This window comes from Rhodnius prolixus, unplaced genomic scaffold (assembly GCF_049639745.1).
Source record: "Rhodnius prolixus isolate KJV_2025 unplaced genomic scaffold, Rpr scaffold_2, whole genome shotgun sequence".
NCBI lineage: Eukaryota > Metazoa > Arthropoda > Insecta > Hemiptera > Reduviidae > Rhodnius > Rhodnius prolixus.
The window spans coordinates 54,677,795-54,695,061 of NW_027411592.1; the positions used below are offsets into that span (position 1 = coordinate 54,677,795).

General features: G+C 28.8%; 1 protein-coding gene across 6 annotated transcripts in view; it reads right to left on the minus strand.

The window, feature by feature from the left end:
- The window catches only part of LOC141450013 (nuclear distribution protein nudE-like 1), a 22,619-nt gene extending 5,514 nt beyond the window's left edge, over positions 1 to 17,105 (minus strand). The window contains exons 1-8 of one of the 6 annotated variants that reach the window (XR_012455861.1): positions 16,275 to 16,417; positions 15,835 to 16,037; positions 15,210 to 15,346; positions 14,025 to 14,161; positions 13,756 to 13,923; positions 6,159 to 6,247; positions 3,707 to 5,416; positions 1,846 to 1,946 (exon numbers count right to left, since the gene is read on the minus strand). Coding sequence is in view for 5 of the 6 variants with exons in the window: in XM_074120010.1 (XP_073976111.1) it covers positions 633 to 654; positions 1,846 to 1,946; positions 6,159 to 6,247; positions 13,756 to 13,923; positions 14,025 to 14,161; positions 15,210 to 15,346; positions 15,835 to 16,037; positions 16,275 to 16,320 (903 nt within the window). In the remaining variant the exon portion in view is untranslated. Of the gene's footprint in view, positions 1 to 6; positions 655 to 1,845; positions 1,947 to 3,706; positions 5,417 to 6,158; positions 6,248 to 13,755; positions 13,924 to 14,024; positions 14,162 to 15,209; positions 15,347 to 15,834; positions 16,038 to 16,156; positions 16,418 to 16,977 lie in introns of those variants that run through there. The other 5 variants (XM_074120011.1, XM_074120010.1, XM_074120012.1 and 2 more) reach the window with 5 other exon arrangements.
- Positions 17,106 to 17,267: the final 162 nt, after the last annotated feature.

Sequence of the window (17,267 nt, forward strand, 5' to 3'; positions counted from 1 at the left end):
CTGTGTAAAACAAAATATCAGCAAAAAAAAATGAAAATAAAATAATTTTAACTGACTTTAAAAGAAAAGAATATTTTATTTCAAACTTAATCACAAAAAATTAAATAATAAAAATAAAATAAAACTTATAGAATCGCCTGAGTTTGGACAAAAATTTGTACTTTTCAATTATGAGGGGAAAACAAAATAGCGGAATAATGAAAGCCCATTTATACAGATTGTACAAATTTTCTGAACTTTTTTAAATAAAGTACAACTTTCAGGGATAAATTAATAACATTTCAAGGCAGTTATATTTTAAGGGATTTGACAAAATATCTTTTTTATTTATATTGAACCGTTCCTTAATTGATGGATGTTTTACAGATAGAAATAGACATTAAATTCTATGAGATAAATATCAATTATTAACAAAATTTTTACTCAAGCATTTTTATAATTTGTATATATTTATTTTAATCTGCCATATATATATATTTTTAAACATTACAGAAGAAGTATTATAAAACGTCTTCCTTTTTAAGACGAAGCTCACTTTCTCTCAAGATACTGTGTGATCACGCAGAGAAAACTAGAGTGTGATGCTTGAACTGTGCAAAACCAAAAGTATATACAACTTACTTTCTCTAAATTCAAGAGATCTCCTTGGATAATCTATCGAAAAAGATAAGTTAATCAAAAAATCATATAAAACTGCATAATTACGCAGAAATGAGTATACGTTATTAATTATAAATAATGAGAATGATGAATGTGTACTTAATTAGACGAGGAAAAAACAAAAATCATATATTACTTATTTTTGTATAGTAATGCTTGGAACGAGATTCTAAGGTAAATAATTTGACGATTCTATAGCAAATACCGTGGTGAAGATGCCAGCTGAGAGAATCCCCAAAAAATTATTGGAAGGTAAGTAAGCCTGTGCAGGACGTAGAAACCGAGGACGCCCACGGTGTAAGACTTGGTGTGAGGCGATGAAGGAGAGGTAGTGGAGGAGGATCGTAGCGCCAAGGGGCAGGTTGGTAGGGCAAATTAAAAGAAAGAATAAAAAAAAGGAGGTTATTGAAATTCTTATTAGATTGCTTTCTTTTAAAAAGAGAAGTATCTTAATCTAATCTAATTCTATTCAAAACTATATTCTTTCCAATTTTCGCTTACTAGTCCTGGATCCTAAACATTTAGACCTCTTAAATGCATTATCTTCACCAGCAAGAGTGAAATAAAAGAAAAAATGCAAATGAGAATCTAGCAACTTCTCTAAAAAAAACAATCAAATACAATGTACCTTCGAAGAAAAGAAATTAAAAGTGGTTTTTCCATTTATTTAGAAAGCAAGAGGGCCATATTTGAAAAAAATGTTTTCATAGAAACGGAGTGGGGAAGTCCCAGTATAAACATGTCAAGAAAGAATGATGGTAGCCTCGAGAAAACAAATATTGGAGTAGGTAAGCAGAAAGAAACTACCAACGGATAAGGCATGTTGTCCTTCTTTGTAGATACGCACCTCATGATGTCTAGGAATTATCCTTTATGATGAACAAGTTCACTTTCATTAACTTAAATTTAAAGAAATTTAATTAGTAAAAAATTACCAATCACTTCTAACATAATGGTTATGTACTGGTTTAAAAAGTATCAGAAGTGGTACCAACGTTCTGCACATATAGGAACTATTGTGACAATCTTAAGAGTTAAAAAAGCACTTCCAATAAAGTGATAATTATTTTTAATGTGGTTTTTCATGTTAGGAAATTTCTGCCTCTTAGTGATAGGAACTAGAAATGAAATTTGTCCGATGATTTTTTTTTTTTTTTTAATGTACTTAATGCTTAAACTGCTAACCTGTAATAACCATCTCCTGGTGACAGACTTAAATCTCTGTAACTGTTCGTTTGTAGATCTCGTGGACTTGTTCGACATGAAGCAATATTTGTTTCCAATACCTGTACAAAATGAAAACGAATAATAAATATGGAATTAATATTGGAGAATATTTTAAATGCAAGAAGATAAGTTTAGATGGACTCATATTTTGACGCATGACGTGGAGGAACTGCACATTTTCGAGGATACCTAAAACTTATAGCCGAATGCAGGTAAAATTAAAACTAATCTTTTAATAAAAACATTATGTGAGGGGGAAAAATGAGTTCAAATAATCAAGGCAATATTATTTTTATTACAATTATTAAAATAAAGATATTAACTAGAGAGAACTTATCCAGTTTTAAAAATTATAAAACAACAATAAGTAATCATCATCATTATTTTAAAATTTGTACATTGAAAGATTGCTCTCCCATTATTATAAAATTCCAGCCAGCTGATTTGATCTTATAAATTTACAATCCAGTATATGATATGGGTATTCAATAAGTACTCCATAATTTTCTGTCGTTATTAAGAGTATGAATTTGTATTATTTTTTTAGTAACCGTAAACTATAGCGTGAATTCAGTAAAATAAAAATAAAAAAATAGCAACTCAGTCTTAATGCCAACGTTTCAACAAATTTATTGTCTTTCTCTAGGCTTGTTATATGAGTTACAGAAAAAAAAATTATTTTTTAATAAATTTAAAAATTAATAATAGCGAGTTGCAAATGATCATTGAATATATTTTGTGCTTTGTTATCTATTATTTTATGCTCTTTGAATTTATCCCTTATACTACTTAAATAAATTGCCAGGAGTGCAATCTTCTTTGCAGCTAATGACAACACCGGTGGAAAGAAAAACTGTAAAAATATTATTAACGCTTGGTTTTTCCCTTCCAACAATTAATATCTTTGTCAATTTATACTTCTTATAAAGTTGTTATTATTATTAGATAATGCTGGTCTTTTTAAGGCCTTAATTGGGGACCAAGAAGGCAATTGGTATTGGTTACATTCTCCATGTAAAGTCACTAAGTTATCAATCTTTATAGGAAAAGAATATATATCTGTACCTCGGAAGGAAAAGGCACCATGTCACAAAAAGTAAATTTTCCAGGGGAGCCAAATGAAGATATTTTTCCAAATTCATTTTTTGTTCCACTTTTCCGGTTATACTCTTTCCTGTACTTCTCACCGTAATTATTATAGTTGATATGGCCACTTTAACTCCCATATTTTAAAATATTTTACTTTCATCTCCATTGTGAAAAAATTTATGCCCATGTAGTGCCTTTTACCCTTAAGTAATGAAGTATCATAGCGCTTTTTAAATATACATAAATCGCTTAATAGTAAACATAGGACATAGTGCTTTACACCTGTAGAAAGAGCAACAAAAAATGTGTAAAATGATGCCAAAATCTGAAAATCGAAAAAAATGGACATGGTGCCTTTTCCCTCCGAGGTACAGATATATATCAGGAAGGATTTTTGGAACACGAAGAAGAATATATGCTTGTTATTTCTATTTCTAGAAGCTCAAAAACATTTCAAAGACTAATTACTGCGAATAAAAGAAGCATTAATTTTAGAATGTTAAAAAAAACAAATTAATTAGTATTAGGATTAATGAAATTACTAAACACTATCATACAAAGCAAATAGGTGTTATTAATCTATTTATAATGAGACTAGAACAAAATATTATTTCAAGTGTTACAAATTTATGCTTAATCTTTCACCCAAAAAGTGGTTAAAAAAAAAAAAATAATAATAATACATATTTGATTTATTATAACACAAAAATAATGACAAATAAAAACGGACCTGGATAATAGCAACGAGGAATATAAGTCCAGAATCTTCATAGCATCCCCCAAATCCTTTTGGAAAAAAAAGGAACAGAAAGGAGGGTACAAATATAAAGGGAAACAATTAAAGGATATAAAAAAAAAAAAAGTTTCATGCTAGTTTAATTTTTATGATTAAAGAGATTGCATCAAGTCAGAATGCAGTTTTCCTGCAGATAAAAAGGAGAATATACATTCAATGTACGTTTGGAAAAAATGATAGTCCAAAATTACTGAAATATTTTTTCAATATAGTACTTTCGAATGAAATCATCAGTCAGTATTTTTCATGAACAGCACTTTAGGTGAACACAATATTATCTTAAATATATTTCTAATTGTAAGTTCAGATTTTTTTTTTAATTTATGGAATTGCACAAAAGTATTAAGTTTAAAAGAGCATTTTTTTTAGAATTATAGACTGAAAATTGAAAGAAGGCACTTTAAAAATTAGAAAAGAACCGTAGCTAAAAAGCAATTCTTGCTAAGCCCGGTGAATGCAGCTGCCAATGTCGAAACTGAAGACGTATAGGATTCGAAATCCAGGCCCTAAATCTTTGGAGCTCAGTTACTACTAAGTATATACAATATATAATTTTTTTTCCCCATGAGTTCATTTCCCAATATTAGGCAAGTCGTGAAATAGGGTTAAACGAAAAAAAAAACACAAACAGGTTATGATAAACTGTAGTAGGAGAATTTAATAAGGAAGAGAAATTCGCGGACGTGTTTAACTTATTAGTTAATATTTAATTATTATTTTTCATTAAAAAAAAGAAAAAACACGGAGTGTATTAGAATTACAATTTTAGTAATACAGTTGCCTGTTAAAAGAGGAAAAAATATTAATAGTTTAAAGCTTGCTGTAAAGATTAAAACAATACATAAAGAGCGATATTAAATATATTAAAATTAAAGCAGCCAACTCCCAAAAACGTTCTATGATTTCAGATCAAAAAAAGGAAAACATAGCTAATGTTCTGGCTAAAATAAATGTTTCAGCCTAAAATGGGCAGACTGAGAATTTGGTCCTCGGCTTTAAAAAGGATAAAAAGTAAATGTGAAAAAACTTTTTGAAAGTTTATCGTTTTAAATTAAATCTTATCAAGTTTTATGTAAAAGAAGAAGAAGGAGAAGAAGAAATGAAAATAAACATGCAGAAGAAAATGACTAAATTACTTGCTAAATAGAAAACAATTTTTCCCCTAATTTCATTCAGGTACACTCAATAAGAATAGTATTAGTAGTTCTTAAATCACCATTAACAGATTAAAAACTTTTTTTACAAATATAAAACACACTGACTTTACATTTATCATTGAATTAACGTTAGATTAGTTTTAATTATTACTGGAATAAGAAGTTCATACTAAAAAAGAGATGAAATAATAATTTAAAGAGAGAGAGAGAGAAAAAAAAACAAATTGGTTAATGGCTAGATTGCTTTGTATGAATGTAATTAATAACTACTTGTTTTTTTAAATATATATAAATAGTCGTCAAATAAATAATAAATGGCATCATATCACAGCAATGGATTTCTCTTGGAAAAACTAAAAGTAGTTGGCTCATAATGGATCAAGGATACTGAAGAGGCAAAGGATGGATGTCAATCGTAGGATGCAAGGATTGGGGTGGAGCAGATGCACCTGATCCTCTCGCAACGTGCACACAGCAACCTTTCAAGCTGCGCATCAATATAACCCAATTTTACATTTATACATGCATGGTGCATATAAAAAAAAAAGTAAAAATAATATTAACAAAAATATAAACTAACCAACTTAAAATACAAACTGAAAATAAAAAATAACTGAAACAAAGATTTCAAACCACTTATTCCATTTACTAAGAGTAGGTCTTCCTAAATAAAATAACAAATACTGGTAATATTGGTCTGAAATTGGGACTGCGAATAAAACTTTCAGACATATTTCAGTACTACACCTGTTGTTGCTCTAATTTTCAGCTTTTCTTTTGATATTGAATTTTACTGCACTTATCTAGTTGAACTGTTTTTTTTTTTTGTTTTACTTGACTTCTTTTATAGACTCAATTAATATAAGCCTGCTAGATATTATACTCTCGAATCTTATGACGTACCAAGTAATTGTATTAGGATGGTTGAATTGCATAGCCACTAGTTGTTTTAAACGCTTCCAATTTTTAAATCTACAGCCTCTAAAAACCCGTATTTAGAATATCAAATTTGAGATTCTTTCTTATTCGCTAAACATACTTGCCGTACAGAAGTATCTCAAAACACGCATTGAAAAATTAATTCTAAATGCAATATTTGTTCTCTTCAATTTATAGCAATAACAGAAACGAGTGCATAATTTACAAATTGTATACTACAAAAATAAATAAATAAATAAGCAAGAGCCTAGAAGCATTTAAAAGTAAACAAAATAAATAAGAGTACTTACTCCAACTCTCCTTAAAAGATCGTTCACAATATTAGTTGCAGAGATCCTAGTTGGAGAAGTCATGCCATTGGTTAGAGTATGATTCATATCTAAAACAATATTTTATAAAATTTAATTACTTTATTACTTATAATAATTAACTAAAATTTAAAGTAAACTGTAATTGAAATACTGACGATTAAAGTGGGTAGTAAATCTCAAATAGATAAAACCGTATTTAATAAGGTATAATACTATTTTAATTTCGAAAGGCAAACAACTAAATTTCGCTACTCGTACATAGCAAAAGGTAAATTTAAAATTATTGAATAAACCTTATTCTTTTTGCTGAAAAGTTTTAAAATTTCTTTTGAAAATCAATTTTAATTTTGGGTGAATTTAATGTTCCGACTTCATGGCGAGAAGTAGCTGCTCCAAGCCCAAGTTTCTCCTTTTATTTGCTTTGATTTTAGTAGAGTAGCAAAACGGTAGCAAGGACTAGGTTTTGGAACATGGTTTCTGGACTGGAAGGCCTGGTCTGAGTGGAGTTCAATTTTGATATTTAGTTTAATTACCGGATAGGTCCCAATAATAAGCTTAGGAATTATATTTAAGACCAATTTTTAAAGCAAACCTAGTCAGAAATTTCCGAATTCAGGAAATAAGGGCTACGAAAATCTAAAAAAGATAAGAACAAAAAATCATTAATACGGTTTGGATGGGAAAACTCCCAAATGCAATCTTTGTATGAGGTCTAGAAAGAGGGAGAGGTAGCAGAAAATCCAGTACACAGTGGATATAAATGAAGTACGGATAGTTAACGCGCAACTTTTGGGTTTAGATAACTCTAATTCAGCATCCACTGACTCCCTGCAATAATGCATAAAGACGTTGTTAGCAAAGAGCAAATCAGCCCTCCTCTGAATCTCACAATCTCAGAATAATAAAAATAATGAAAAAAAAAAGCTAAAGCTAAACATTGTAAAATCATAATTAACTTCTTTTTTGCCCTAATCTTGAGTAAAACATTCAGTAATTTGTTGCTCAACTAATGGTTTTGGACCCAACAAATTTTCTGAATCCACCTTATGTCTTAAAAAGATTTGTAATTGCACAACTGTATCATTCAAATTTTTGTAGCCTTGTGGTACTTCATTTTATATAAATTACATAAAATGTAGAATGCAGAGTGAAACGAAACCAAATTCAATGAGACTTAAGTAACCGCTCTAATTGGTCATTGAATAGAATTAATTTGCATTGTACATAGCCACTCTAAAGAACATGGTACACTAAACAGTGGAAAGCTCACACTTCTAATGCTAAGATTTCGTCAAAAATTCATCAATCAGAAACGCAGTCAACATTTGAAAAGTGGTGACTTAACATAGGGTTCTGAAGAGCCAACGTTACGCACCTCTTATATTCATTCATCATGCTCAAGAAAATTTGTTTACATGCATGATTGTTTTTTTTTTGGAAGGAGTGGGAGAAATTGAGTGATGAACTTATTTTCATTAATCTAAATAAGCCAAGGCCAAGATAGAGAGGCTGCTATCCACCAATTAACTAGCCGCTGACTACCTACAAACAGACTTGTACCGCATCGCAATCACCAACTCGCTATCTGTTCTCTGTGTCTGCCATGACGTAGAATGAACGCTGATCATCTCTATATTCATACAACCCACTCGTTGTTACATGGGCAGCAACCGAACACTGCGACAAAATAAAGCAGTAATGTAAACCTTTATTGAGGTAATGATCGATTTGCAAAGGGCACGTATTGTAAAATTGTTCTTCAACTTTAATAGCGTACACAAATTTTGCATAAATTTATATTTCATCATAATTCCATACATCGCCAATTTACACAGTTGGCTTGTGAATGAATTTTACTTATAAAATCAACTAGCAAAAATTATTTTCCGAGAATATAAAATTTTTAATGTGCCACGATTATTTGTTCTCAAGTTATAAACATTTTTAAACAGCAAATCCGCAATAATAATATAAAGGAAAACCCAGTTCGTGTGCAGTATTAATTCTATTTCACTATATGGCCTGGGTTCAATAAATTATTTTCCGATACAAGTATAGTCACAAGTATTCTTTAAATACTCTTATGGTTAGCAAGTTCAACTGTAACAAAACCCAAGATATTAATAAATTAATACCACTTAGACTCTACAACGCCCAAAAGAATCTGTTTGTTACCAGCCTAACATAAAATAAAATTGCACAAAACCCCTCAGTTTTTTTTCAAAGTGCTATGTTATAAAAACATAGATAACTTTTTAACAGAATTAAAGAATTAAAAATGTTAAATTCTTAATTCTTGTATGGTGCATTTTATTGATGTATTAAAATTAATGTAGCATTCATGTTCTTGGTAAATTGATAGCTTTATTGACCATTAATTGCATTTAATTTATTGTGCAGTTTATATATATGTACATATATAAAGAGTAAATTTACAACAATCACCAGATAAAATCTATCACCAGTCACCAATACTATGATAGAAGAATTTGTTGCAAAGAATTCCCAAAAATGAAGTAGAAAAGACCTTTTTTTTAAATAAATTTTTCCCATTAAAAAAAAAATAAATAAATAGAAGAGTATGAAGCCCAATTCATGCATGTTAGATAGCGTTTCATCTCGGACACCCAGTTTAATCCGTATAAGGAAATAAAAAGGCATTCCATTAAAGAAAATAATGAAGATAGTAAACAAGATTTTTTATTAGGAATTTTATATTACAATGTTATAAATTTTGGAATTTATGAAATAAACAATTTGAAGAAATATGAAAGCAAATAGTAATACAAAAAATATAAGTTAGTTATTTGAAAATTATTCTTCTAGTATAAAAACATTTTTATTCAAGAAGAAGAAAAAAAAAAATACAATCAGAATTTGAAGTAAATTAGCAGAATTAGATTAGCGGAAGGATTAAATGATATGTAATCATTTATTTTTAAACATTAATTTGAACTATAGGAAGACTGATATAAGCAGTTAGTTATATTTTATCAATAACTATATTTTTCTCTGTGTCAAAATTTTTTACACATTTCTAGAAAATAGATGTGTTAATATATCGTCATTATTTTCTCTAAAAAATAGTTATATAAAAGACAATTAAAAATAAATAACATGACCAAAAAAAACAATCATGCAATGGAACATTTTAGCCAATAAAGATTTCTATTTAAGATCATGAACTGCTTTTTTTTTTTTCTTCTTTTTTTTTAATCTTAAAAATATACTAAATCTAAGGCGATATTAATATTTACTATTTATTAAGCTCACATTTTGAAAAAAAAAAAAATTGAATGAATTTTTCCAAAATATAGTTTTAAGTCCAAAAACAACAAATTTTGTAGATAAAATATTTAATATTGCATAATTTATTAGCATCTATTTATGATATATAACGGTGGATTCATCGATTATGGTCAGTCTTATTATAATTTACCTGAGTCTAGTTTCTTTTTAACTAACAGATCTAAACTTTTTTTTTCATTAACAAAATTTTGAAGACAAAATAACTAATATTGCTATGTAAATGTATTAATAAAAATAATATTACTCTTTTTTTTTTCATTCATTAAAAAGTAAAATTCAGTAGATTCGATTGCCAACAAAATTTTTAGGCAAGTAAATCATTTGTAAAATAGATTTCTCTAAAGAATGCACTTTAAAAAAATTATCAAATAAATAAAAGTAATTATTGAAAAAAAAAGAAGAAGAAAAAGAAAATTCTAGATAATAAAAGAAAATTTACAACGGAAAATATTAGAAAAAAAAAGAAGTATCTAAAAAGGGGAAAAAAAATTAAGTTCAAATGCTAGATCTACATTAAAATATTACTGGTATTTTCTTTCATTGAAAGGAAGCGTGCACAACTTAAGGAATTCGGTCTCATTTGATATTTTATAAAATCTTTAATCAAAATTTCCTGAATTATTTGAGACACTACAAACTGTCGTGACAAATTTAGTTAAAGAAGCCACAGAAAAAACAAAAAAATCTTCAAGTCTAATTAATTAGCCAGTGTAAAAGACATAAAAGTGAAAAAAAATAATAGACTTTTAAGGATAGTTTTCTAAAGGTGAATTATAGCACTCATAAATGCTAGATAAACTCTGTATTTTCTCCTGAGTGGCTGCAAAGGTACCCGATAATGGTTCGGCATAGATAACCTACTGTAGTAATTTAAAGAATGGCAAAGAACTGCGAGTTTTAGGCCCTCTTGGTTTCAATACTATAAATTTTGAAGGAGAAGTTAAAACTATTGCATTGATTTTACGAATAAAAAGAAATACACGATTCTTGGGTTATGATAGAGGACTAGAACAGTGAAAAGATTTAAATGCTTTTGGAAAAGCATGTAACGTACTTCTGTGTACTATAAGAACGAGCAGGCTGACGAAGTAGGCTCTAAGATAACAGTGATGCCACAACCGTACCTGCCACCACACGCTTCAGCAAAATCCATTATAAATTAACTCTCCAAGACGCTAAGCTAATGGTTGGAGCTGTGGTTATCTTTTATCATCCACGTGTAGCTGAACTGAGATTGCGGGCTGTATACAGAGTTCTAAATTGCCCTCTCAGTCTGTAGAAACGCCCAAACTCACGAAGTTAAGTGATTTGTAGTGTCTCAAATTATTAGGAAATAAAAACAATCAATTTTGCAGGTGCACTCTACCTCTTATTGCGAAAGAAGGATAAAAAAAAACAAAAAAAATAGGTAAAGACTACAATTAACGCGAAAATCAAGTCAGTTCTATCAATTTTTCGCTAACAAACAATAAAAGGCATCAAATTTACTGAAACTGCATGAAAGTGGACGAATAATTTACTTGTGCTTTTGCAAAGTTGAAAAGAGGTTATTACTATGCAATATAAATTAAGAATTCTATTTATTTTAAGTTTTTTTAAGCCTTAACTCCTTCTAATTGAAAAAAAAGAAAATTTTATTAAGTGAAATGTTATGGTTTTCTGCTTTCTGATTTACTTCATAAAATGAATAAAAATACTAATACTTAAAAGAAAAAAAAAATACGAATTATTATTTGGAATGCTAAAACAAATATGGCTTTTTTTGGAAAATAATTTTACTACTACAATAATTTATATGAATGAAAAGGAATGTTTTATTGACTAGAACAGAATATAAATAAATGGAAGCCAATGGAAAGTTAATAATGCCCAAAATAAATTAATAACTCATGCTTGCTACATGCTATTTTATAAATTATAAAATTGGAAAATAAAATAAAAAGAAAAACATGCAAGAAAAGCAGTGAAAAAGTAATTTAGATTTTCTTCGCTTCTTAGTATCTATTTAAATCTTGAAGGCCATTGTTAGTAAAGACAAACCGGTTGGCTGAGAAGGACACAAATTAATCCTGGGATGTTCAAAACTCGCAAAAACTACATAAAATATTCTTGGACGATTCCTGGTTGTGATCCTTTCCCTTGTAACTTTATTACCAGAACTTGTAGTAAGACAGGGGGGAAAAAACTTTACAGAACTTCTAATCTTGGCGTTAGTTCTTGTAGCAGTAAACAGAAGAATACCATTGAAAATACATTCATTATAAATTTCAGCTTTTCCATTTGATATTCCATCTTCTGTTTACTGCAACAATGTAATCGTTGAAGTTGCAATGTTCTCTATAAATTTCACCGGTAATTTAGTCAGTAAAATAAAATAATCGCCTATTTTTTTAGAACAACGCTTAGCGTTTACCAATTATTTAATTTAAACAGTAGTAAAACGCTGTACTCGAATTGGAAATCTCCCTCTTACCAGCCCGAATTTATAATCACTGTACCAACCAGTTCCCTTAATATGATTAGTATTTAAAAGATATTCTTAACAAACTTTGTTTGTTATATCGTCCACTCATATTATATTAAAGTCGAACATCTGTTCTTGACAAATGACATTGTTAATTGAGATTAATTTGTTCGACTTCAAATTTAAAATTATTCAAATATAGACTTATCGTACTTGATCTGGAAAATAATGCATGTAAAGCAGAATGAAATCTCAAAATATGTGATACGTTTAACTTTTTGTTTGTGAAGTCATTTGTAATGTCGAATCTAAAATAAGTTACAATTGATAAGAACATATCCTCAGAACTGTCCTTATCTTACTTGATTACCCCATCAATAAGTAAGACTCTAATACCATGGTACTTTTATCAGTGTCCATCCCAGGCTAACCGGCTTATCTTCCTAACAAGGACAATGAATAAAAAAATATCTTCCCATCAGTTAAAAGAATGGAAAAAGTGAAAGAAAGCATATTTGAACTTTCAAAAAATATATTTAAAATTTAAATTTTTTATAAAAGAAGCGTAAATATATGTATATTTACTTTTTGGGGCTAAACTGTTGCTGAAGACATTGAAAAAGCTGATAAGGGATAATTAGGATCCAACGAAATATATTTTCGTCTTCTTTTATTTTAATTTAAAATTTTTTTTTTTTTGTCAGAGAAAGTTCGATATTTTTACCTTTTTTTAAAAAGTTGTTAAAACAAAATAAAAATAAACATATAATTTCGTTTTTTCGTTCCTTTGAAAAAATATTGTAAATGCTGAACTAAAGGCTGCTAAAACAGGTTGATGATATTTTACAAGATAATTGGAAATATCGAATTAGCTCGGATGTTTTATTAAAAAATTATTTAGAAATTTTCTGGTGTCTGACAAAAGTTTAATCTAAAAAATATAGATTTAATTTTTTTAATGAATTTTTAAATTATTCTTTTAACTTTTAATTAAATAATAATAATAATAATAGATGTTGCCTCTAAATAAGCGGACAAAAAATTCAAATGATATATCTCAGTCTAGTCTTTGAAAGCAAAAGATTACTGCTCTTAAGACATATTACCTAGAAAAATAGGCCATCAATAAGAACCATTTCGTTAAGAAATTCTTTTCTGTGGACGGAAAGTTTTGTGCAAGTCTCTTCGATTTACCCTGAGATGTACATTTTATTATTTATTATTTAGTAGTGATTTATTACTTATATTATTATAATCGGTTAATTTCCTAAAATTCACAATTCTAAACATTATAATGATTAATATTGATAATATTTACGCAAAATGAATTAAATTTAACTTAAGATCTAGGTATAAAATAAAAAGATGGGAACTAAAATTTCTTACCAAGGCATATATATAATCTCGAAGAAAATTGCGTCTTAGTATGAAAGGGAAAAGTGAATATGCTTAAAATTGTAAGAAGTATATCTCCTTCTTTAGAAAAAAAAGAAGATTTAAGTATATAAATTTACTAAATATATGTACAGAAAATAACATGAATCATTTTTTAAAAAATGACAATAACTATGTTTCTTAAGTATATAGGAAAATAAATTATGACCACATTTTCTTTTTGTTAGTCAAAACCCCCAAAAAAGTGAAATTGAAATATTAAAAAATGAGAAACTTCGTCAGTTTATGTATATTAATCTCTTCACTTTTTTGAAGGTTTTGAACGACCACTTTTATTACCGTGCAGGCGCATGCCAATACAGCTTAATGCAAGAGACAAACTGCGTGATTTACTGTTAATTGTCTTACTTTTAAGAGGCGGTTGTAGTGCAGACGGTGATTGTGAACAAGACAGTGCTATATCTCCACTACCTTCTTTTTCACACATTTCCATTTTGTTTGAATCCACAAGGCGTAGTTTATCGTTTTCCGTTGTATGTCGACACTTTTCTCTTACTTGTATTTCCTGCTTCAAATCTGTTAAAGAAACAAAAATAAATTGAAAATAGATATCAATTTCTATGAAATTATAAGTTGAAAACAAAATTCAACTGCCACGTTAAACCAATTTCCCTTACCTCTTGCTTCATCTTTCAACCTCTGTACCATTGTTTTTAATGACTCTTTCTCATCAAGTTCGGATTCCAAGAGAACGTTTCTCTCAAGAGCGTAATTCAATTTTGATTCAAATTCGCCTAATGATGTGTACATAGCCCTAAAAAAATTATCATTAAATTAAAATCATAACAAAAAAAAACATTTGTTTCCAAAATTCTAGTATGATGGGAAGTTTCGTGTTAGTATTTTAGTTTAGAAATTAGGTTTTTACCAGACCACGAAAAAAAATTGTACAAGTGAATAACTTGTGTTAAATATCAAACTTATTAATATGTTTTGTACTGTTATCCCTTCCATTTCTAACAATAACGTTTACTGAAACTGACGCGAATTTTTAACACTATTTTCTCAACGATTTTCCATAAACTTTATATGTATCTGATCAAGCACCATCATTTGAAATATCTCCCTTCGAAAATTAGAAAATTTAAGGAATTGGCATGTCAGGATTTCCACTAAAAGGCCTTCAGTACAACTTCAGCTATGCCCGCAAATTAAGAAAATTAGAAGCATTGCGGGAGTTATGAGTTTGAGGAATAAAAAAAAAAAAACTAACCGACTGGGCGATTAAACAAGATAGAGTTTTAGAATATTTAGATTTTTGAATTTTCTCTAAACTTGATGAACTAAAGCACACGCGTAACTCTATCATTTTATTTGAAACTTTATTCTAGAATAACTTGTGGAGTTCTGGAGAAATCTGAAAGCACGGTTTGTTTCTCTACTGGACAGTAATAAGGTGGAAGAACTTAGGGCATTTTTTGTTCTTAAATAAGTTAACCATTCCGATTAATAGAGTTCGTCACCTAAAGATAATAAATTGAAGGAGAAAAATGTTTGTTTTTAAAAAAATCTTCAAACCAAATACTAATTTAAACTATAATTAAGCAACTTCATATTAAGTTTTAAAAGAAGTTTTCTCTTATAGTAAACACACCATCCATCCGAGCATTATTTCAACAAAAGAAAATATCAACATTGAATCCATTAAAAAACCTCTCAAAATGTGAGAATTACAATATCACCTCCTGTGTAAGTGTGAATGATTTAAGTGTTAAAAAAATCTACTGGAAATAATGCAACGGAAATATTTAGTACATCACAAAGCTATTAGGACCTTAAAGAAGCAAATTTAATTTCATTACCTTTGTGATCTTTCAAGGTCATCATTCTTTTGTTCAAGTTCCCTGATATATTTGACATAATCCTCTTCTCTTTTGTGACCCTGAGTGATTTCATCAGCTAGTTCTGCCAACTGATTTTCTGTCGCTCTCTGAACTTCCTGTACAAGTATAACTTAATTGCAATATTATTCAAGTAGAAAAACAAAATCTGTTGTATAACACTCCCACGACTTGATCTTATCCCAATTGTCGTAGTTTTGGTAAACGTTTGCGTATCTTCTTTTAGGGCATATAAAATCGCCAATTTTTTTTTTTAGGTGGGGCTTAACGTCCAACTGCCAATTAGATGCTGTGGACGTGGGCGGAAGCTAATACTTTACTATAAACAATTTTTTCTACCAAATAAAAAGTTAGTTATACGTGGGATTCGAACTGGGAATGTCCCACTTACAAAGCCAGAATCAACTAACCCCAAACCCTCCTATTATTATTGTAAAATCTCAATATTTGACACGATCACAACTCTTTTTCTACTAGAGTAGAATTAAAAAACAAAAAATCTACGGCTACTATTTAATTTACTAAAATGGTAGTAAAATAGCTACTAGATTAATTTGAAGTCCAAAATTAATAAACATCTAATTACTTTAATTCTATCATTTTCTAATTGTAGAGTGTTACACTTGAGGCTTAATTCTTTTATTGTCTTATCAGCCTGTTCCAGTGAAATTTCCATCTCCCTTTCCAGCATCTGCGAATTTTCACGGAAATCTTCAAATTCTTTTTCAATTTCCTCTGCTCTATTACGCCAAAAAGAGACATCTTGCTTAATGTTGTTCATTTCTTTATCTATGAAAAAGATTAACATAAAATTATTAGCAAGTAAACACTAACTATGAACACTAGAAGATATATCCTAATTGAAGAGCTAAGTTTTTTTTATTAATTATCACTTTATTTTGATTTACCACAAATGGTTAGGACCAAACCCAATCCAAAGGAAAAAACGGGATGAATAATTATTGTTACATAAAGCTCTAAATAAAACAGGACTAAATCTGAGAAAAAACAGAAACTAAAACTCACAAAAACAGACTTTCATTTTAGAATATGTAAAGTTTTTCGGAATCATAAAATTTTAAGAAAAGAAACTCATAATTAAGTGAACGTTAAAATCATCAGAGACCTGTGTAATATCTGTTAACCCCAATGTAGTATGGACTTTAAACTTTAAGGTTAATAACTTTTCATTTATTTATAATTACATAATATTAATGAATGGCAAGTCCACAAAAAAAATAAAATGAAAAACCAGTGGCCAAAGCACAAACTTAGGTAAGTTACATCAGAAAAGGAAAGTACCTACAGTTCCATTTATGAAAACAAGAAAATTCTTACTTTAAAGACGCCTTTACTATCACTAACTTCTTTTCAGCAAGTCCAATTTTGGCACTACTCTTAAATATTCAAAAAGACAATTTAAAAAAACAATCAATATATTTTTCTATAAAAATGGGAGATTATAAGAATTACAGAACTTAATTAGAAGACTAAGCAAACAATATTTTACATCATCACAAAATAAATTCTAAGTATTAAGATTGATTCCAGCTACATAGTAGTAAATTTTTTAACGTTAATACCAAAAATGACTACGGGACGTAAGCAACTATGAAAACTCAAAACGGGAAATTTGCCTTCATTCTGAAGTGGTTTATTGAAATCGATGGTTAATTAGGAAATATGGAATGTCAATACATATAATAATGATACTAAAAACGTAACTTACCTTTAGAAAGTTTTTTTTTATTTTACATAAAACGAATAAAACAGGGTGACATATAACAGTAGTTGTTTTCTTTTAAACCTATTACCCCAAATCCAATATGGCGGAACAACTGATCTGACAGTTGTTCACATTAGTGCTGCTATCTAGAATCGATATCCCTGTGTTGATTGGTTTTTTTAACTGTGGGGTGCAATTTAAATGTGTGTCATTTATTTAAAGTTAACATTTGCTTCAACAAACGTTTTTAGCATTAATTTAAAATATCTGCCTAGTTAAGACAGCATGTTTTT